General features: G+C 50.3%; 4 protein-coding genes across 10 annotated transcripts in view; 3 read left to right on the top strand and 1 right to left on the bottom strand.

Moving 5' to 3' along the window:
• Positions 1-4,954: 4,954 nt before the first annotated feature.
• Positions 4,955-9,345, top strand: NICN1 (nicolin 1, tubulin polyglutamylase complex subunit). 2 transcript variants are annotated; one of them, XM_007446205.1, is made up of 6 exons: positions 4,962-5,147; positions 6,465-6,641; positions 6,891-7,004; positions 7,453-7,524; positions 7,840-7,944; positions 8,019-9,345. In XM_007446205.1, the coding sequence occupies exons 1-6, from the start codon at positions 5,016-5,018 to the stop codon at positions 8,058-8,060; spliced, it is 642 nt and encodes a 213-aa protein (XP_007446267.1). In that variant the 5' UTR covers positions 4,962-5,015; the 3' UTR covers positions 8,061-9,345. The 2 variants fall into 2 exon arrangements, with proteins under 2 accessions (XP_007446268.1, XP_007446267.1); XM_007446206.1 differs by lacking the exon at positions 6,891-7,004 and having other exon boundaries at positions 4,955-5,147; positions 8,019-8,060.
• Positions 9,346-9,565: 220 nt separating this feature from the next.
• On the top strand, positions 9,566-14,882 carry AMT (aminomethyltransferase). 4 transcript variants are annotated; one of them, XM_007446201.1, is made up of 9 exons: positions 9,566-9,940; positions 10,044-10,211; positions 10,734-10,814; positions 11,984-12,115; positions 12,530-12,608; positions 12,887-13,032; positions 13,117-13,297; positions 13,687-13,842; positions 13,945-14,882. In XM_007446201.1, the coding sequence occupies exons 1-9, from the start codon at positions 9,851-9,853 to the stop codon at positions 14,121-14,123; spliced, it is 1,212 nt and encodes a 403-aa protein (XP_007446263.1). In that variant the 5' UTR covers positions 9,566-9,850; the 3' UTR covers positions 14,124-14,882. The 4 variants fall into 4 exon arrangements, with proteins under 4 accessions (XP_007446263.1, XP_007446265.1, XP_007446264.1 ...); XM_007446203.1 differs by lacking the exon at positions 10,044-10,211 and having other exon boundaries at positions 9,851-9,940; positions 13,945-14,131; XM_007446202.1 differs by lacking the exon at positions 11,984-12,115 and having other exon boundaries at positions 9,851-9,940; positions 13,945-14,123.
• A 1,561-nt stretch (positions 14,883-16,443) lies between these two features.
• On the bottom strand, positions 16,444-18,557 carry TCTA (T cell leukemia translocation altered). Its single transcript, XM_007446200.1, has 3 exons — positions 18,331-18,557; positions 17,925-17,979; positions 16,444-16,486 (listed from the first exon to the last, which is right to left on the bottom strand). Exons 1-3 carry the CDS (start codon positions 18,551-18,553, stop codon positions 16,444-16,446), a joined length of 321 nt encoding a protein of 106 aa, XP_007446262.1. The 5' UTR covers positions 18,554-18,557.
• A 323-nt stretch (positions 18,558-18,880) lies between these two features.
• RHOA (ras homolog family member A) overlaps positions 18,881-22,155 on the top strand; it is a 51,833-nt gene continuing 48,558 nt past the window's right edge. Inside the window, exon 1 of one of the 3 annotated variants that reach the window (XM_007446198.1) lies at positions 18,881-19,153. The gene's annotated coding sequence lies outside the window, so the exon portion shown is untranslated. The remainder of the gene's footprint in view (positions 19,154-22,155) is intronic. The other 2 variants (XM_007446197.1, XM_007446199.1) reach the window with 2 other exon arrangements.

Raw genomic sequence — 22,155 nt, 5'->3', positions numbered from 1 at the left:
AGAATACACATTCTTCTCAAGTGAACATGGAACATTCTCCAGAGTAGGCCATACGTTAGGCCACAAACAAGTCTCAATAAATTTAAAAAGATTGAGATCACACTGAGTATCTTTTCCTTTCTGGTCACAATGGAGTAAAACTAGACATGAATAAGATAATGGAAACTGAAAACAAAAATCACAAATATGTGGAAATTTAACAACACACTGTGTGATGGTTAATTTTATGTGTCAACTTGAAATGACCATGGAGTATCTAGATATTTAGCCAAACATTATTCTGGGTGTGTGTCTGAGGGTGTTTCTGTGTCAGATTAACATTTGTTTATTTTTTATTTTTCTTTCTTTTAGTTTTTGAGATTAATATTTGAATAGACTGAGTAAAGCAGATTACCCTCCCTAATATGGGTAGGCCTCATCCAATCAGTTGAAGTTCTGAATAGAACAAAAAAGCTGAGTAAAAGGAAACCCCTCCTGTCTGATTGCTTTAGCTGGAATATTGTTCTTTTTCCAGCCTTTGGGGTATGACCAAAACATCAGCTCTTTTAGGGTCTCTGAGACTGCCAGATTTTGGACTGGAATTTATACCATCAGCTCTCTTGGTTTTTATGCCTTCAGACTTGAACTAGAACTACACATTGGCTTTCCTGGGTTTCAAGTTTGCCAATGGCAAATCTTGGGAGTTCTCAGCCTCTATAATCACATGAGCAAACAGTTTATAAGTTTATAATCTCAATCTCTCAATTGATCTCTCTCTCTCCTCATATATATATGGAGTGGAGGTGGCTGTCCACCAGAGAGATATTGAAACCGTGCACCTCAGATTGGGACTCAGAACCAAAGTGCTGGGACTCAGACTCAGCCAAAACCCTGACTGGGACTCAAACCCATGTAGCCAGCCAAAACTCACAGTCTTCCAACTGAGATCACACACCTGGTTTCAGGATTTAATGAAGCTCAGGTTCTTGATGCCTCATTGCAGAAAGAATCCAGTGAGAGACAAAGTGATAGATAAGAAGTGGATTTATTTAGAGAGAAACACACTCCACAGACAGACAGTGGGCCATCTCAGAAGGCAAGAGGAGCACCAGGGTATGGGTTATCAATTTTTATAGGGGTGGGTAATTTCATAGGCTAATGAGTGGGAGGAGAATTCCAGCTATTTTGAGAAAGGGTGGGGATTTCCAGGAATTTGGCCACCACCCACTTTTTTAAAAAATTAAAAAATTTATCTATCTATTTATTTATTTATGGCTGCATTGGGTCTTCGTTCCTGCGCGCAGGCTTTCTCTAGTTGCGAAGAGCATGGGCTACTTTTAGTTGCGGTGCATGGGTTTCCCATTGTGGTGGCTTCTCTTGGTGAGGAGCACAGGCTCTAGGCACACGAGCTTCAGTAGCTGTGGCATGCAGGCTTCAGTAGTTGTAGCTCACGGGCTCTAGAGTGCAGGCTCAGTAGTTGTGGCGCTCAGGCTTAGTTGCTCTGCAGCATGTGGGATCTTCCCGGACCAGGGCTCGAACCCAGGTACCCTGCATTGGCAGGTGGATTCTTAACCACTGCACCACCAGGGAAGCCCCACCACCCACTTTTTGATACTTATGGTCGGCCTTGGAACTGTCATGGCTCTGTGGGTGTGTCAGTTAGCTTACTGATGTGTTACAATGAGCTGTATACTGAGGCTCAAGGTCTAGTGGAAGTTGACTTGTCTGCCATCTTGGACCCATTTGGTTCTAATCAGTTTATGTCATGTCCTCGGGCTATGTTATTCTTTCAAAGGTTGTGCCCTGCACCCTTCCCTCCTGTTTCAATATTGAGACTCATCTGCAATGAGGGGCCACATGGGTCTGTGTCTGCTCTCAGAGCTGAGGCCTGAAGACCAAAACCTGTCTGTATCCACCTGATTCTCAGGAGGGCTATAGTCCTCTGGGATTTAGGGAAACCTCTGCTCCAGTATGGGGGGGTGGGTGGCTCCCTAAAAGGGAAACCCTCAGGAATCTGGAGGGACCCAGGCAATGAATCATTAGTCTGAGTCAAAATGGAGATAGCGGGCTTCCCTGGTGGCACAGTGGTTAAGAATCCTCCTGCCCTTGAACACGGTGAGGGGGGAGTAAACTGGGACAAAGTGAGAGAGTGGCATTGACATATATACACTACTAAATGTAAAATAGATAGCTAATGGGAAGCAGCCACATAGCACAGGGAAATCAGCTCGGTGCTTTGTGACCACCTAGACGGGTGGGATAGGGAGGGTGGGAGGGAGATGCAAGAAGGAGGGGATATGGGGATATATGTATATGTATAGCTGATTCACTTTGCTATGCATCAGAAACTAACACAATGTTGTAAAACAATTATACTCCAATAAAGATGTCAGAAAAAAAAAAAGAATCTGCCTGCCAATGCAGGAGACACGGGTTCGAGCCCTGGTCCAGGATGATCCCACATGCCTCGGAGCAACTAAGTCCGTGCGCCACAACTACTGAGCCCGCGTGCTGCAACTACTGGAGCCCATGTGCCTAGAGCCCATGCTCCGCAACAAGAGAAGCCACCGCAATGAGAAGCCCATGCACTTCAACGAAGAGTAGCCCCCGCTCGCCACAACTAGAGAAAAGCCTGCACGCAGTAATGAAGACCCAATGCAGCCAAAAATAAATAAATAAATACATTTATTTTAAAACAAAAAGCAAAAAACAAAATGGAGATAACAATGACCAGTCCAGAAGCCACAGGATACAAATTATGATGAGGCAGGGAAAGTTTTCTGTCACTGGAGGTCTCCAGGTCTGGGCTGGGAAGGCTCAGGTCCTCCAGCTGTTCCTTGGGCTGGCTTGGAATCCTGGTTTTGTGTCTGTTCGATGTCCCATTATGAGAATCCTATGAGCTACACTGGGCCTGTGTCTCTGGAGCCCCTCACGCAGAGAAGGCACAGGTCACCAAAGATGACTGTTGCCTGGAGGGTTCTGACCTATGAGGTAGGAGTCCAAAAGAGGCTCTGTTTCCAGCTCTACTTCATATTGCTTTCTTGGCTTGGGAAATCATGGCCCACATCTGGCCTCAGCTTTGTTATCCATAAAACAGGCTTAACTGACAATTTCTGAGGCATTGTTTCCACAAGTATCTGGAAGGATGATGATGATAATAAATATGATGTTTAATTTTTTTCTTTAAAAATCATGTTTATTGAGGAATAATTTATTTTGTTTTATTATTTTTTAATTTCTTTATTGAGGTGTGTGTGTGTGTGTGTGTGTGTGTGTGTATATATATATATTTTTTTTTTTTTTTAACCGATTTTTATTTACTTATTTATTTTGCCCACTCTGTGCGGCCTGTGAGATCCTAATTCCCTGACCAGGGATTGAACCCATGCCCTCGGCAATGAAAGCACAGAGTCCTAACCACTGGACTGCCAGGGAATTCCCAACTGAGGTATAATTTAGATACAATAAAATGCACGTATCTTAAGCATTGTTTAATGAATTTTGACAAATGTCTAGACAAATATAACTACCAGCCTATCACATCATAGAACCTTTCTGTCACCCCAAAATATTCCCCTGTACTTCTTCACAGTCACCCTTGGCACCAGGGAAAACTGTTCTGATTTATATTACTCTATATTAGTTTTGACTTTTCTAGAATTTCATGTAAGTGGAACCATACCATATGAACTCACTTGGGTCTGACTTCTTTTGCTTAATATAGTGCATTTGAAATCCAGTGTTGGTATTGTGTATGTCAGTTGTTCATTTGTTTGTTTGTTTTTTATTGTGGTAAAACATACATGACATAAAATTTACCATTTACTCATTTTAAGTGTATATATCATTCATCGGCCTTAAGTACATTCATAGTGCTTTGTAATCATCACCGCTATTTCCAGATTTTTTTTTCATCCATCCTGAACTGAAACTCTGTACTTGTCAAATAATAACTCTCTACTTCCCCCTCCCCAGCCCCTGGCAACCCCTATTCAACTTTCTGTCTCAATGAATTTGCCTCTTCTAGGTACCTCACATTAGTGGAATCATATAATATTTGTTCTTCTGTGTGTGGCTTTTTTCACTAAGTGTAATATTTTCAATGTTTATCCTTGTTGAAGCATGTGCCAGAATTTCATTCCTTTTTAAGGCTGAATAAATTTCATTTTGTGTAATTACACTTTGTTTACCCATTCATCTATTGATAGCCTGTGGATTCATTCATTTCTTTTTACTGTTGAGTAGTATTTCATTGTGTGGATACACCACAACTAGCTAATCTGTTCATTTGTTCATCTGTTGGACACCTAGATTATTTCCAAATTTTGGCTATTACGAATAAAGTCCTTGGATGGACATATGCTTTCATTTCTTTTGGGTAAATACTTAGGAGTGCAATGGCTGGATCATGTTTTAAGTATAAATTTAGTTCCTAAAGAATGGCCAAACTGCTTTTCAAAGTGGCAGGAAATTATCAATGCATGAGGGTTCCACAGTTTTGTCAGTTTTTAATTTTAGTCTGTTTAGTGGGTGTGTGGGGTTCTAATTTGTATTTCCCTGATGAATAATAATGTTAAGCGTCTTTTCATGGGCATATTGGCTATTTCTTTTCTTGTGAGTTATCTCTTCAACTCCTTCGCGCACGTAAAAAAACGGTTAATATCTATTTTTGCAACCAGTGTCGTCCAGACACGATGCTCATTCATGCTCATGGCTTTATGCGCTTTAACTGACGCCCGCTCTGCACAGAGGAAGTAACCGACTGAGACTTCAGGGAACCTATAAAGCTCAGCACTGATTGGATCCAGAACCGCTAGGCCGTTTCTGGGCATGGTCCCTGGTGGCTCTCTAAGGCACGCTCGGTGATTGGCTGAAGGAGCACTTCCGCAGGCACTTCCGAATCCGGGCCCGCCCCGAGCATCAGTGACTGGCTGGGATGGCCGACCGCGAGCCCTCTCGGGAGTTGTAGTTCTTGGGGCCCGGCTGGGGACGCCGGGAAAGACTATTGGTCTTACTTGGTCGCGGCCGCTGCCACCATGTCCCGCTTGTCGGTCCCTTGTCATGTGAAAGGTACCGTGGCCCTGCAGGTGGGCGACGTGCGGACCTCCCAAGGCCGGCCTGGCGTGCTGGTCATCGATGTCACCTTCCCCAGCGTCGCGCCCTTCGAGGTGAGCAAGCAAGTGGGCGCGACCGGGGCTCCTGGGCGGGGCTTATCTGGGAACTCGGGCGTGTCCCAGCCATTTAATCGTTTACTGAAAGCCTCTGCAGTACCTCGTCCATACGAATCAGTTAAACATTTATTTATTCCTTCAGTTAACACACAGTTACTAGAATGCAGCTTCCTCTTCTGTTCTCTTCAACGACTCTCCCCAATGTCCATAATGGCGCTGACACGGAAGTGCCGAGATAGTAGGCTAGGTGCTAGAAATACAGTTTTGAACCTAATAGAGGTGAGAGATCGTTTTGTCCCTGGCCACTGACTGGGTATCATTAGACAATGAGTTACCCCCAAACCTGCCTCCTGCCCATTCCTACAGTCCCTGCTGGAGGTCAGGTTCAAATCATCCCTCATCAGGGTCTTCCCAGTGGCTCCAGTTTCCAGTCTCCAGTTGCCCTTCCACATCTGCTGCCAGAGTGACTGGACACTGCAAGACCTCAGAGGACAAAGTCCACTTTCTAATGGCCTGGCATTCAGAGCCACTCTGTGTCTTTGCCCTACTTGCCTCTCGGCCCCAGGCATTTTGTCCTGTAGTGTATGGTTCTCCCCCAAGCTGTTGCTTACTCTAAGCCGGGAGACTTCATTACAGGGCCCAACCCTGGAAATCTGATTCAGTAGGTCTGGGGTGGAGCCTGTACACTTATATTAAAAAAAAAAAAAAAAATTTCCTTGAGTAATTCTATTTTGTTGTATTTTTTTGTTGTTGCTGTTGTTTTTGGTTTTTTTGGCCTCACCACGGTGGGATCTTAGTTCCCCGACCAGGGATCAAACCCTGGGTCCTGGCAGTGAAAGCACCGAGTGCTAACCACTGGACCACCAGGGAATTCCCTCCTTAAGTAATTCTGATGAGTATCCAGTGATGAGAACTGCTTTAGCTAGGCTGAACCACTCTCTGTTCCAGGTGTATGCCAGGTCCTGTCACCCTTTGGTGTTCCTTTGTTTATGCTACTTTACAGTTTCTACCTTTCATGGTCCACTTGATGAGCTCATCTGTACATTTTCTGATTCATCTAGAGTTAGGGCTCTGACCACTCGCAGCATCTTGGACATGCAGCAAGATCCGAGGTCATGGTTTGTTTACATGACGTGCCCATTTAGACTGTGAGTTCTAGGAAGGCAAAGTCTCTTTGGGCCCCAGTGGATTCTTGTTGATATTGTTAGATTGGTAGAAGAGTACATTCCTAAGTGGAGGAAGAGATGGTGCTTTTGAACCCATCAGGCCCGGGGCCTAGGTGTGATTTGTTGTGGTGGGTTGTGTGTGCCCTAGTTGCAGGAGATCATGTTTAAGAATTACTACACAGCCTTTCTGACCATCCGTGTTCGCCAGCACACCTCAACACACACTCCAGCCAAGTGGGTGACCTGCCTTCGGGACTACTGCTTGATGCCTGACCCACACAGTGAGGAGGGAGCTCAGGAGTATGTATCGCTGTTCAAGCACCAGGTCAGCTGGGACTCAGCATGGCCAGGGCAGCCCAGATGAGGGCTCACAAGAGGCCTGGGGATTGGGCCAGGATACCATGAGGGAAGAGGGGCGGCCAAGGTTGGCCTGAATTGTGGTTCTTGGGCAAGTGCCTTGGAGGAACTACTGTTTCCTTCTCAAAGGCCTGGGGAGGAAGCACCTTGGCTCATTGCTGGTTGACTCCTGGGCAGTGAGCTGGGGCCTTGGTGGGTGCTTGTGTGTATGTGTCAGATGCTGTGTGACATGGGCAAAGTACTGGAACTACGCCTGATTCTGCGACAGCCATCACCACTGTGGTTGTCTTTCACGGTGGAGGAGCTGCAGATCTACCAACAGGGACCAAAGGTAAGTGACTAGCTCAGAGCTGTTTGCTGGCCCTTTCTCCAGGAGGCTCCTAGCTATGGCTGGGAGGCCTGGGGGTACAGGTGGGAGTGGATGGGTAAGGATGGGAAGACTCAGAAGGAGTCCTTCATGGAAGTTAGCCAGGTGGGAATGCTGGAAGTTCATGATAAGAGGTGAGGCCACGTCCCCATATCCCCTGACCTTTGGGGCTACCTGCCTTTTTCAGATCTGGAACATTCAGGTACCCAGATATACTTCTGTTCCTTGTCTTCATGGGGCTTCCTTCTGCATAGCAGAAGAGCTTAGGTAGTCTTCTGCTCCTGGGACCTAAACGGGATTTTCCCAGTTTCTGGGGCTCAGGGGCCCTTCTCTCTGCCTTCAGGACCTTGGGATCTGGTTCCAGGTCTCTCCTACTCTGCCTGCCTCAGGGCAGTATGCCTTTGCTTTGCAGAGCCCTTCCATGACCTTCCCCAAGTGGCTCTCGCACCCAGTGCCTTGTGAGCAGCCTGCTCCCCTTCTTGAGGTAAGCCCTTACCCTGGCTAAGAATGATGTGCGAACAGCTCTGGTGTCCAGCACAGGCCCAAGGGGTCCCCTTTCTGCAAGAATCTGGGGCTGGACCCAGGGACCTTGGTTCACTCTGTGCACCTTCCTGCTGGGATTTGAGGCATCTCTATGTGGGGCTGGGCCACCTCCTCCACATCAGGCCCCATCCTCATGTTTCACAAGTCATCTGGGAATGTCAGCTGGAGGGCCCCATAGCCCAACTTGGCCTATCTGGAGTTCTAAGGGCACTGCTGGGGAGAGACCCATGGCCACTGACCCCTCCTTCTGGAGCAGGGTCTCCCAGACCCCAGCAGGGTATCATCCGAGGTACAGCAGATGTGGGCGCTGACAGAGATGATCCGGGCCAGTCATACCTCCACAAGGATCGGCCGCTTTGATGTGAGTGATCACTTCCCTCTGCTTGGCTCCCGTTGGCCTGAATGGGTCAGATCTGATGGTCTTTTGTGTTGCAGGTGGATGGCTGTTATGACCTGAACTTGCTCTCCTACACTTGAGCTGTGGCCCTTAGTCAAGACGTTGGCCTTCCATGCCCATCCAGGCCCAGTTTGGGCCATCAGAGGCTGAAGTGCTGTCCCTGTGCATTCCGAGTGTTGCCTGCATGCGCATCCTGTCGGGACCACGTTCACAGAGTCAAGATTCTTGGGGGCTCACTGTGTTGCTTTAGCATGAACTCCTGGAGGGGATACACTCTGTCCTCACCTGACTGCAACCCAAACCTCCTTCGCCCTCCCTAAAAACACTCCAGTTCTATTACTAAGAATCCCCCTGTGCCCTCTGTCTCCTCTGCCAACATGAACATTCCTATCTTCTGCCTGCTCCCTCACCCTGAGTGTAGTAGGCTGGGGTAACCTACTAGAACCTGCTCTGTCTAGCCTTGGAAGACTGCTATAACTTGGCAGTCGTAGTTTGGAAGCTTGAAGGAGAAACAGGAGCCGCGTTTTTCCTTCTGCGCCCCCTAATGGTCTTCTTTCCCTTTGTATTATGCCCACAAAAAGAAAATTCCTATCTAAACTCTTCTGCTGCTTGCCTAGGGAGCCACACAAAGCTGGGAATTTGCGCAGCCTGAGTCCCTTGGTCCCTGAGTTGGCTCCTGGATGTGTGTTCAAATGGGTCTGCCCCCATCCATCGGGTCGGCGGGTGCCCTGGGCAAGGCTGGGGCCTGAAAATGAGTCCTGGGACCTGTCTGCCATCTGACAGAGCCCAGAGCGCATCCTTGTCCCTCTTCCAGTTGCCCCCATCTAAGAGCCACGCTCAGTGTGATGAGAGATCAACCTCGGTGGTGGTGGTGGGGGCCAGGTGAGGGTTCTCATTGGTGTCTTTTAAGAGGCTGAGGTTTTCTACAACCCCAGGCCAGCAGCTGAATAAGACAGGCTGCTGCTCCTTATGAGAAAATCCTGCTTCTCTCTGTTTTTTCCTGGCTTTCTTCTGGAGGCTGTTATGAGGCAGTACTGCAACATGTGTTGGACCTGGAAAGTTGGATGTTTGTGTGGCTCAACAGCTTTCTAGGGGAAGGGCAGCCACTTTTTGGTGGCCACCTTCTGATGTCACCTATCAGAGTTCTCGTAGGTGGTATCTGCCTGCAGGGTCATTTACTAAGCCCCATTCAGCTTTTGCTAAGAGGGTAATGATCAGTCTTGTGCTCAGGGAGTAGCAGCCCTCAGTGTGTATGTGAATGAGGGGGGAGGTCCCTGGGATGGCAGGGACCCTGCTTCCTGCACAGCTCTGTCCCCAGCACAGGGCCTAGTGTGCAGCAAGATCAATAAATACTTGTGGAATGCATCACTGTGCTCGCTGCCTATGATTGCCCAGCGAGAGAGCTGGAGACCCTCACATGAGGCCAGGTTACTGTGGCACTCTGCCTGCCGGGCTGACTCCACCCTCCTGTGCCCTCTCCACCCCTTACCCTCCCCCCATGCGACCTTACACTCCTATTGTCCTAAACTGGTGATTCAGGCCTTTCAGCCCTTTGCAGAACTTTGGCCCTTGGGAGGCAGGGCAGTCAGCAGGGGGAGGTCTAGCCCCCAGCTCTATTTCTGAGTGGCTTAACTGGCTCCAACCGCCCAGTCTGCCCTATCAGATGGAAGCGCCCGGGGCTATTTCCCTGCAGCTGGGAGTCAATGCACTGTGTGCTCTAAAGCTGCATCTGCCCTTGGGGCTGCCCACTCCCTCTTCTGATCCCCTGGGCGGAGGAGAGACCTAACTAAGCAGGGCTTGGACTACATCTCCCAGCGTGCCTGTCAGAGTGGTGGCCTCTGTGCGTCGGCTGCACCCGTTGCGGGCAACAATGCAGCGGGCTGGGAGCATGATGTCCCGTCTGGGCTCGTGTCTCCAGGCGCTCCCCTCGGCCCTGCGCCGTTCTCTCAGTAGTGCACAGGTGGGATAGAGGGTGCTGAGTTGTGGTGCCAGTCGTGGAGGGTGGGGGAGGAAGAGGGCTGGGGGTCTGGGGCCTTGGTGGCACTGAGCCCGGCCGCCCGCAGGACGTGCTCCGCAGGACACCACTCTATGACTTCCACCTGGCCCATGGCGGGAAGATGGTGGCATTCGCAGGCTGGAATCTGCCTGTGCAGTACCGGGACAGCCACGTTGACTCACACCTGCATACACGCCGGCACTGCTCGCTCTTTGATGTATCCCACATGCTGCAGGTGAGCCAGGGGAGTGTGCTGATTGCCAGGCCTCTCCGTCCACAATGGTTCAACCCTCAGCTTTCTTTGCTGGGAGCTGGATTCCAAGGGCAGCCCTCTCAGAAGAGTTGGAGGTCTCAAGGGTGTAATGTACTATGGCCCCCAGTAAACTGACTCAGAGGGTCTCTTGATCATCTCCTGTCTTATCTCTCTAGCCTGCTCCCACTTAGTGGAGTGCCTCAACGTCCTGGGTTTTCCAGGGTTCCCACTCATTGGTATCCACTGTCCTAGGTATTGGTTTGGAAAAGGGGGTATTTCAGGAAGGTGCTGGGCCCTTTCAAGTTCCCTAACCTCCCTGAGTGCATCTCTTCTGTATCTCTTCTGTATTGGCGGGTGTGGGGGAGTCAGAAAGTAGGGCTTCTGCCACTTGCAGAACCAAAAGATTAGTCAGGCACTTTGGCTGGATTGGACTGTGCTGTGGGTGGCAGGGAGGATGCCTCCTAGCCCCGTGGCTTTCCAGAGGCTTTTTGATCTCTTTCCCAGACCAAGATATTTGGCCATGACCGGGTGAAGCTGATGGAAAGTCTAGTGGTTGGAGATATTGCAGAGCTAAAGCCAAACCAGGTGGGCCTCTCTTTTATTTCTGCTCAATGAGTGTTCTTAGTCATAAGCCAGCAAACCAGTCTGAGTCCCTGCTTCGGGCCTGGGGGCACAGAGATGGATCAGACACAGTTTCTCAGGGCTTTTGTTCTTGGGGGACGGAGTCCCCGAGTCATGTCCAGACACCCAGCCATCTGCAGGGAGGGTCCTATCCCATCCCCATCACTTTCTGGAAGGCCAGAAACCCAGGTTCACGTCCTGTTCTGTGAACTTCCATGCTGCTTAACCCCTTGCAATTTAAATTGTAGTCCTGGGAATTCCCTGGCCGTCCAGTGATTAGGATTAGGACTCTGTGCTCTCACTGCCGAGGGCCTGGGTTCAATCCCTGGTTGGGGAACTAAGATCCCACAAGCTGCGCGGCCAAAGAAAAACGAAAGCGTAGCCTGTAAACCAGCAGCCTCATCGTCACATAGGAGCTTGTTAGGATACACTCTGGCCAGTTCTTCAGACCTGATGAGTCAGAACCTGCATTTTAACAAGATCCCCAGGTGATTCATGTGACTTCTTAACCTCAGGCTCTTATACTGTCCATCCAGTGGGGAGACTGAAGCCAGCCAGCCTCAGTGTTACAGAGGGTTGTTGTGGAGCACATGGGATCATCAAGATAGACTTTGAAGCTGCTGCTTCTTTTTTTTTTTTTGGCCATGCTGGATCTTAGTTCCCCAACCAGGGATTGAACCCTCACCCTCAGCAGTGAAAGCACTGAGTCCTAACCACTGGACCACCAGGGAATTCCCATAGACTTTGAAGCTTCTGTCCTGGGGTTTGGGGCACAGACTGAGTTGTCCTAGGTCTGGGTGGGACGAAGCATCAAGTCCTAAGTATGGTGGGTTAAGTGTGAGAGGGGCTCTCTGTACTGAATGGGGAGGTATGCAGAGGCCCCACCAGATCAGGGAGGTGTCCCCCAAAGTGGGGAAGAGGTGAAACCTTTCTCAGTGTATGAGGATCAAAAACCCTGGGCTTGTGCAGGGGCCTGGGCTGACCCAGGCTTGCTTCTTGCACTGCCACCCCTCAGCTCTATTCATGAGGGTTCATGAGTTTGTGGTGGCTGAGTGGGCCCAGGGGCGTGTTTGACTCACACTTGACCTTGGCCTCTTGGACCTGGAGGCAATGATGCTCCACTTTGCTGCTAGGGAACACTGTCGCTGTTTACCAATGAGGCTGGCGGCATCTTAGATGACTTGATTGTGACCAACACCTCTGAGGGACACCTGTATGTGGTGTCCAATGCTGGCTGCTGGGAAAAGGACCTGACCCTCATGCAGGTATAGCCCCTCTGTGTCCCAGGTACCCTGTCCTCCTTGTTCACAGAGCAGCATCCTTGTTTTCCAGGACAGACCTGGAATGGATAAGGGGCTCAGACAATGGCTCTTTGAAAGAACAGTGGGCCAGAGCGGGCCTTCCCTGGAGCATGCTAAGTTTCAGTGGTGGGGAAGTGGGGGAGGTGGGGAGGTGAAGCTGATCCTGGCCCCTAAGTGAGGATCCTCTGGTGAGGATGGAAGGCTGGAGCCTGGTGTTAGAGCTGGCAGACCTGGGCTTGAGTTATCCCTACCACTTAGTAGTTATATGAACTTGTTAAGATGGGAACCAGCCTACTCTGCCAAGCTCTGCAGCATCTGGCCCATGGCAGGTGCTCAGTAAGGGGTCCCAGAGCAAATGTGGTATTTCTTTCCTTTCAGGACAAGGTTAGGGAGCTTCAGAATACGGGCAGCGATGTGGGTCTGGAGGTGATGGATAATGCCTTGCTAGCCCTACAAGGTAAGTGGGCCAGGCTGGGTTTGGAGCTGACCTTTGCCTTCCAGGTTTCCTCTACTGCTTGGCAGAGAGGCCGTGCTGGGAGAAGGTGAGGATGATGCACCATAATTCTAAGTTTGGTATCATGCCCTCCTTCTACCTGCCACAAGGCTCCATGGGCTGTGGGCAAGAGCATCTTCTCCCACCTGCAGAGTGGGGTTTGTTCTGGTCCCTAAGGGCTGTGATCCAGCTTTCTGGGGTACCAGGACCTGGACACTTGGTTATTGGCTCCCTGGGTCCAGGCCCCACTGCGGCCCAGGTGCTACAGGCTGGCGTGGCAGATGATCTGAGGAAACTGCCCTTCATGACCAGTGCTGTGATGGAGGTGTTTGGCGTGTCTGGCTGCCGTGTGACCCGCTGTGGCTACACAGGAGAGGATGGTGTGGAGGTTTGTCAAGAAGTGGGCACAGGGTAGTGCAGGGCATAGGACTCTGGGGCCAGCAGCCCATCTGCTCCCTGGTGTCCCTTGCAGATCTCGGTGCTGGCAGCGGAGGCAGTCCGCCTGGCAACAGCTCTGTTGGAAAACCCAGAGGTGAAGCTGGCAGGGCTGGCGGCCCGGGACAGCCTGCGCCTGGAGGCAGGCCTCTGCCTGTATGGGAATGACATTGATGAACACACCACACCTGTGGAAGGCAGCCTCAGTTGGACATTGGGTAAGCTGGGCTAGCACTCAGGGAGGGGATCCTGAAGGCTGGAGTGACCCTTGATGAGACCAGCCAACCCAGGACTGCTTCCAAGGTTGTGTAGCCTGGAGCAAGTGGCACAGCCTCCCTGAGCCTTCATTTCCTGAAGGTACCACAGTGGCTTTGCCCAGTAGATATTGAGGACTCTCAGCAGGCTGAGGTGGGGAGCATGGCCTCCAAGACCAGGGGTCAGTAGGTGGATGGCTGACTGCACTGCAGGGGAGGAATGGGGTCTAGGGGCAGCCTGAGCGAAGGGGCCTTGATGCTGGATAGATGTCACTTGGGTTCCTTGTCACTAGGACCTCCTGTGGTCAGGGGTCCTATGGACTCTGGCTTAAATCTGATGTGTCATGTTCCAGGGAAGCGCCGCCGAGCTGCTATGGACTTCCCAGGAGCCTCGGTCATTGTTCCCCAGCTGAAGGGCAATGTGCAGCGGAGGCGTGTGGGGTTAATGTGTGAGGGGGCTCCTGTGCGGGCGCACAACCCTATCCTGAGTACAGAGGGTACCGTGCTTGGTAGGTTGACCAGGGAAGTTGGAGAGCCCTTCTCTCTTCCCTAGGAGGGTGGGGACCCTGGGCTGGCAGGGTGGTGTTGACACATGGTGTCTGCCTGGATAGGTGCTGTGACCAGTGGCTGCCCCTCACCCTGCCTGAAGAAGAATGTGGCGATGGGTTATGTGCCCTATGAGTACAGTCGGCCAGGTACCCTGCTGCTGGTAGAGGTGCGGCGAAAGCAGCAGATGGCCATGGTCAGCAAGATGCCCTTTGTGCCCACAAACTATTATACCCTTAAGTGAGGATGACTTGGAGCAGGGCCCTCTCCTCCAGGAGCCTTACCCTGGAGGGCATTGTACAAGGGGTTAGTCAGGAAGCTGAGGCAGAACACACTTGGGGTAGGTGGCTAGGTGGAGGCTGGTACTGGTTGTCTGGGTAACGGGGTCACACCACCTATTCCCACTTCATCCTGTGCCACCTGCAACTTCAAGACCCCATTTCTGAGTGATGGACCAGCCCACAGTCCCATTGACCCCACTCTTGCCTGCTGGAGAAGCATCAGTTCTGGCACCTCGCCCTTCCACTCTGCCAGGTGCTGCCTGTGGAGAAAGGCTCACCTTTAGGGGGAGGAGAAAGCCTGCCCAACCTACCTCACCACGGTTTTTCACGCTGTAAAGGGTCATTACCTTGGGCAGTGCTGGCTACCTCCTCTGGTTCACTTTCCATGAATTCAAACTGTTGCCTCTTCCTGGGCAGGGATGATTCCTGACTCACAGAGGGTTGGCCTAGTAGGGCTGTGGTGCCCGTCTGTAAACTTGGGGATGGCTGAGGGGGGCATGGACTCATTCTTCCACATTCTCCAGTTGGCCCAGCCTGCTGCCCAGCAGCCAGCCATGCCAGGCTCACCACCTGTTCTGAGCCCCACAGCTGTTGTAGGGCAGGCTGGGCCTCCTCCCAGACTTGCCTTATCCTGGGCTGACCTTCGTCCCTGGGACTTATTACTGGACTCCACTGACTCCTAAAAAAAATAAAACATTAAATGAGCTTCCTTCCTTCTTGCTTGCTAGAGTTCTAGCTTCATTGTTCTCTGTCCACAGGGTTCCTAGGGTGCCAGTCCAATGCCTGCCTTCCTGGCCCAGACTCAGAGTGGGTTCCCCTTGAGAGGGGCAGGTCTATAAGAACCAAAGGGGAGAGTGCCCCTGCTGGGCACCACCACTGCTCCTCCAGGGAGCTGGCATCGCCTCTCCACCCCTGCAAGTTGTATTCTGGGTGCTCAGGGGCAACAGCCCCCAGGGTGTTCCCTCTCCAGTTTCCCCTGTGCGTGCACACTGTCCTGTCAATAACCACACAGCTGATGTACTTCCATGTTTAATAAGCCACATCCTCAGTTGAGCCTGGGGTGAAATATGGGACCAATTCTGAGTGTGGTGTTTGTTGTCAGTGGGTAGGCCTGGGGCTGCAGAACCATCATCCCACCAGCCAGAAGATACTCCGGAGTACTCGTGCATGAGCTCAGCATAGTCCTACTCCAGTGCACTCTGCAAAGACAGCCTAGGCAAAGGCTGCCAGATGGAAATGTGACATTTAACAGAGAGGAAGGAAGCAGTGGGACACTGAGGTAGCTGCTGGCCCAGCAGAAGCAGGCAGAAGTATGTCCATCAGGGAAGCAGGCAGGTCTAGGGCTGCTTTCAGGAACTGGTGTTTGCCACTTATACCTTTATAAGTTCCCTTGGCTCACTGTGGAAGTGGCAGGCCTGCCTAGCCTGTGGGCTCTTAGAACGAAGCTCTGGTTCCAGGTCAAATGGGAAGTGGTGAGGCTGCAGGGCATGATGGGGCCGCTTTGCACTAAACAGCTCAGTATGTCCCTTTGAGGGGCAGGGTACAGATCCACAACCCCACAGGCACTTAAGCAGTGGAGATGGGAGGTCACCCCCGGGACTCAGCCACTTTTAGGTACCCAGCTTCCTTCTGGGAGGGGTTAAGAGGAATATGAGTACAATGAAAAGACAACTTATATAGCCTGACTCACACCTGGAGAGCTCAGGATGAGCCAAAGGAGGTGGGTGTTTGGTGTTCACTGTCTTATACTTGAATGGCCAGCTAAGTAACCATAAAATATAAGGCTGTGTCCAGGCCAGGATTCCCTGGGTCCCTGCCAACAAAGCAAAACCAAATAAAGGAAACCCGAGGCTTAGGGGAAAACAGACCTGCCTTACAAATCTCAGAGCTGCTCAACCTCAGGCTTCCTCCCAGGGACAAATCTCTACAGGGTCACATCCCAGGGGGATGGGAAGAGGAACAGGAAAAAGCCAAGACAGAAACTGGACTGTTGCCCTCCCCAACCCAGAGGCTTCTGAGCTGACCCCTGAAAGGAGAAGCATGCCTTCTCTCCTTAAGCCGCCCAAATCAGGGTACAGGCAAACTCTTAACTGGCCCAATGCCTGGGGCTGCTGGAGGCAAGACCAAGGGCAGTGTAGGCCCAGCCCTGCAAGCACTGGCATACTGCCTGCCCCCAACCTCTACCCCCGCTGCAGTCGTCCCTGGGATCTGGGCAGCAGCAGAACCCAGTATGGGAGCCAGCAGACCTGGTGATGTTCCTGGAGACCCCTCTGCTGCCTTCCCTTATTCTCTGTGGGTTTTAAGAGGTTCATTTGCTGCTGTTTCCCTGAAAGTGACAGAAGAGAAGAGGGGTTATTCCACGGACAGCATAACAGTCCCCTTGTGGGTGCTGAGCTGGGCTCAGTAAGGCCACACTATAACCTAGACCTCTGCTGAGCTTCCACAGCCCTTACTGGGTCCACCACTTTCCCCTGCAGACTTATTCTTCCTCCTGCTTCTCCACTTTGTGAATGGTGCTCCCATCCTTCGCCAGTTGCCAAGGACAGAAACCTGTGCAGTGACAGGCCTCCTAGTTGGCCTCTTGCCCTCTCTATTGGACACCTTTACCTATATGCCATGAAGCAGGCAGTTATAAAAGCAAATTCGGTCAGGCCATGGCTTTGCTGAGTCCAATAGCTCTTTGAGACTTGGGATAGGGTATTCCGGGTCCCTTCATGCCTTTACGTTTGAGCTCCAGCATCACAGCCTTGTCTATCCTTCCAAAATGTCACTCTTGTTCTTGCCTCTAGGCCTTGTTCTGTCCATTCTCTTTGCTTGGTACACCCCTAGCCTTTGCCCTCAGCTTAGGTGTCTGATTTGGAAGATACCAGCTCTGATGACCCTTGCCTCTGCACTGCTGCCCTCCCCTTTTATTTATTAAAAAAATTTTTTTAAATATCTTTATTGGAGTATAATTGCTTTACAATGTTGTGTTAGTTTCTGCTGTACAACAAAGTGAATCAGCTATATGTATACTTATATCCCCATATCCCCTCCCTCTTGAACCTCCCTCCCACCCTCCCTGTCCCACCCCTCTAGGTCATCACAAAGCATTGAGCTGATCTCCCTGTGCTATGCAGCAGCTTCCCGCTAGCCATCCGTTTTACATTTGGTAGTGTATATATGTCAATGCTACTCTCTCACTTCGTCCCTGCTTCCCCTTCCCCGCCGTGTCCTCAAGTCCGTTCTCTACATCTGCGCCTTTATTCCTGCCCTGCCACTAGGTTCTGCCCTCCCCTTTTAAATCTCTGGTTCCACCTGTGAGCAGGGCCTGGGTTGTTCTTGTTCTCTGGACCTAGTGTGGCCCCTGCCATGTGGTAGGAGCTCAGAGATCAACTGAATGAACGCTCTGATTAGTGAGTTCATGTTTTACAGATTAGAAGGCTGATCTGATGAGTTCAGTCAGTGCACTAAGGACAGAGGCTCCTGCCTTTCCAACTGAGGGGCTTACAGTGCAGTGGAATCTCTACATCTCTTACAGTGCAGTTGCCACTACACCTCTGAAATTGTGACAATAATGCCACCCACCCCACAGGTTACTGAACAGCATACAGATGGGCTGTTCAGAAATCGATGTCACTTGAAGCCTGAGCTCTATTGCAGACCCTGGGGTTTGCTGCAAAGCTGGTGGCCTCCTACCCTGAGAACTCCCTTCCCCTGTCCTCAGCTCAGGAGTGGCCTCTGCCTGCTAAGCATGGGGTAGACATAGGAGTAGATTTACTCACCAGGAAGGGAAATGCGTGGAGCCATCAGGTGTGGATCCGTTCTGGCCGCCCAGACCTGGGGGCAGGAACACATCCAGAGCTGCAGCAAGCTGGGGGTGGGTATCTGAGCAGGCATCAGCCCAGGTCAGGTTAGAGGCCAGTGGTATTGTTTGATGGAGAGTGTATTGGAGGCCCTAAGGGACTAGTGGTATTGGCTGACGGGGGTTGAAAGGAATTTATATGTGACGGGTGGACTGGTGGGGTTTCTGACGTGAAGTGGTATGTTGACATGGGTCAGGGTACAGCGTTAAGTTGTGATGAGGTTCTCAGGGGACCCACTGGTAGTCTGGGGGGTTCTGGGGAGCCCAAAGTTACAGTCGGCGGGGGAGGGGGTGGCCGGCCCACGGAAGTTGGTGGATCGTCTCACCTGGCCGGTGATACAGCCCGGTCACCGTACTCCCGTAGAAACCCCACGCCAGCTGGATGCTCAGGAGACTTAACACCAACCAAAGCAGCAGCAGCTTGAAGAGGGTCACGCGCATGTCCTGCGCCTCCCACTCCAGCAGGAACTCGCTGCCGAGGGCGCCCAGAGCGCCCAGCACCGTGGCCGGCAGAGCCTGCAAGGACTGCCCAGACCAAGGCTCCGCCATGACTGGCCGGCGTCCCAGCCAGGGGACTGTCACCGTAGTCCCCACTGCGCAGGCGTCTGGTCTTCCGGAGCCTGGCCCGCTAGTGCGCACGCGTAAACCCACGGAAGGCGCGTCTACCCCGCTTGCGCGAAGAGTTGGCAGTTTGGGGAGGAGTGTTAAAACCGCGCACGCGCACCTACCCCACCCTGCTTAAAGGATGAGTGACTCGAGGAGTATAAAATAGCAACCAGGTCTTTTATAGCCCAGGAGTTCCCATGATGCCCCACGCGGCTGCAATGATTGGTTAAGAGTCTTGCTTTTAGGGTGTGGACACGCTCCTAAGCAATCGTGGCTGAGCAGGGAGTGCGCGCGCGTGCGCGGGGCCGCGACTGGGGCCGGCTCGAGCCCGCTGGGCACACGGGGGCGCGCACGTCTCTCCCCGCCCTCCCGCCGCCGTCGACGCCCGCTCTTGCTTTCTCGCGGTCCCCGCCCGTTGCTCTCCGTCGGTTCTCTCGTTAGTCCGCCGCAGCCTCCTCAGCCACCCGCCGTAGTCTTCGAGCTTGCGACTCGCGGACAGGAGTCCTCGGCGCGGAGAGGCCGGACTCGGAGTCGTCGCCTGAGGTGAGCGAGAGGGTTCCCTCCTGGCGCCGCGGTGCCCCGGGCCCGCCCGTCCGGCACTCTTCCGGCCGCCCGCCAGCCCCCGCCCCGCCGCGGCCGTGCCCCACCTGCTGCTCTCGGCCGGCAGCACCAGGACCCTGGCCCCTGACCCTGACCCCAGGCCGGGGACCCAGGCCCCGCTTCCCAAAGCGACGGCCCCACCCGCGCAGTCCCCGGAAGCGCGCCTCGCGGCCTCCCGCGCCCCTTCCCCCGCCCGGCCAGGTCTGCTGGAGCCCAAGCCGCCCGCCAGCTCTCGGTCCCCGGCGCTTCCTCTCCTAGGGCCGCACCGGGCAGGGCGGGGGCTCTAAGCTGGGCCCCACGAGCTGCTGGGCAGCCGGCCCCTGTGAAGCGCGCGTGGCTGTTGGAGTTGAAATGGGAAAGAAACTCTTTACAACTCCATTTTGGCTTTTACGTTTAACATGAAACATGAATCACCGTTTTATACTGCGTGAAGTCCAGTTATGTTTTGGGTATTTTCTTTTTTAATGCAGTATGCTTTGAGATTGTGTAAGTAAAATATAGTGTTGAAATCTTAAGGGTTAGGATTCTTCGGTATTTAAAAGAAGGGAATTTTCCAGTTGAAAGGAACAGTTTTTCATGATTTAAACTGTGTGTCATCAAAATAAAGTATTAATTTGCAATTTTGCTTAGTCTAAATTACTGCCTTGATTAGGAATCACCTGGACATCTGTCCTTAGTTACCTGTTGGATCCAGTTACACGTTCATTAAATAGTACTATTTGTACTCAAATTGATTTGGTCAAAACCATGTTTAGTAGTTTATGATAGAAAATTGGCATTCTTTTTCCCAGAGTTGGTTTCACTTGTATTTCTTAATGATCCTGATTTAAAATTTTTACCTCTGTTGGTAACTCGTTTGATTCTTTTTGTGTTTAAGACAGTTTATTGAAGTAAATGTTTCTTGCAGATGTGTGATCAGATTATACTCCTGCCAGATCTGAAGGGGAAAAAATACTTTAAAAATTCTTTTAAATGTTGTATGTGGTGAGAATTTTTCCGCCACTTAGTGTCACACACCCAGATGTGTAATGCTTATGTACCATTGCCTGATTGTCACTTTAGACATGGCTAAAATTGGGAGAGATGCTGTTTTGAGCATTTGGCGCAAGTGACATTGTTTGGACTGAAATAGAAGATTAATTCTTAATTGTAAAGGATAACTTGAAGATTCTCTTTTGATAAATTGTCTTGAGTAATTCTATCTACTTTTTTAGAGCACTGGTGGCTCTTGGGGACATAAAATATATAAGATGAAGAAAACAAACAAAAAATATAAGATGGAACTTGGTTTTAGTGAAAGTTTAGTCCTAGACTTATGGCCTCTGTTCTCATAAATATCTGTACTAGAGGGAAGAAGAGAGTAGAAATCCACTGACTTTTTCACTGATAAAGAATTTTAGACCTGAAAGGAATCTTCAGGACTTGTAGTCCAACCCCATTTGCAGTTGAGAAACTGAGTCCCAGAGACTTAAGTAAATTTCCCAAGGTCATATGTCTAGTCAGGTGCCAGCCAGAACTATTTTCACTGTAAGATCTTCTCCATGTACTCCCAAACAGCTTGCTTAGAGTCAGCTAAAATTCAGGACTTTCAAATTATTCCACCTGTTTCTTCATTTATGTATTGCTGATTTTTCATGTATTGGGAGAATCTGAAAATTTTTCAAGCAAATTTCAGTTCTTAAGCTTTTACTCTCCTTTCTGTAATTTGGATGGTCCTACAGCAGTTGATTGAAATAGGTAAATGAATATACAGGGTCTCTGCTTGGTCTAGTTCTTGCCGTGAGGTGTTTTGGTCTTCTTGAGGGACCCAGCTTCTTCCAGAGGCAGGCCTAGACTCCCCTGCTCCAAATCCAACATAGTTAGGCCCTGATAAGATGTTATCGGGCAACTGTGGGCTCTTTTTTGACTATTGATTTGAGGTGGGATGGAGAGAAACAGTATATATTGAGAATATAGTTTCCTGTGTATATGTATGTGGTGGTGGTTTTGCTGGAGTATTTTCAGTCCTGATTCCTTGTTTGTCAGTTAACTCCTTTGTAAAGTTTAACCTGGTCATGTGGGGGTGTAAGTTATTAGAGTAAAAACAGGTAGATCTTCAGGTGTTTCTTGTCCATAGGGTGGAGTCCACGCTGTGACTCGAGAAGGTGGGTTGCTACTTTTGGCCTTCTTAATTGTCCTGGAGCTGAGAGAGTCACGTTAACTTTGCCAGAAGAAAGAATGATATTTCAACTTGTGAGAGCACAAATTTGGGCTTGCTGGGCTTCTACAGACAGCCCCTCGGGTTTAATTGCATTGTGGCTACTAGTGATAATGATAAATGGTACATAATCACTGGATTTTAATCACATATATTTGTAGTTTTAAAAGGTCCCTAAAGGTATTTCGTCTTCCTTTATGACTTAAGTTTATTCCTTTATGCACCTGGCCTGTAGAACTATTTGCTTGTACCTTCACATTAAGATAACCAAATTTTAAACTTGTGTTAATGTGTCTCAACTATAGTCTGCTCTTTGGGGACATGCTCATTGTTAAGTACTTGTGAGATTAATAAATTAAAATTCTCAATACAGTTTAAAGTTAGTAATTACTGTAAAATTCCTATTTCAAGTGTTTATTTCAAGTGATTCATTTTTAATCTGTGGTGCTGAAGTATTAAGTCCTTGTATACTCATAATTATGGTAGTCATGTGACTGAAAATCAGATAGACATTGAAGCTGCTCATTCTGGGTGTTGGTCTGAGTTTATTGGTGCTTACTCCAGATGATTATGAATACATGTTTATAGCTAATAATCATCAAAATATGAGATACTCTGTTAAATTGGAGCCAGTTTGCAGTTGATACCAGATTGAGCTTGATTTTTTTTTTTAAGAGGGTGGGTAAAGTAAATGTGCTTAAGCATATTTATGATAGCATCTTATTTAATATTCAAGTAAAGGGAAAGA

Source organism: Lipotes vexillifer, unplaced genomic scaffold, assembly GCF_000442215.2.
Source record: "Lipotes vexillifer unplaced genomic scaffold, Lipotes_vexillifer_v1.1 scaffold491, whole genome shotgun sequence".
Taxonomy (NCBI): Eukaryota; Metazoa; Chordata; class Mammalia; order Artiodactyla; family Lipotidae; genus Lipotes; species Lipotes vexillifer.
The sequence above is the reverse complement of the archived record's forward strand: the minus strand, read 5'-3'. Positions and strand labels throughout refer to the sequence as shown.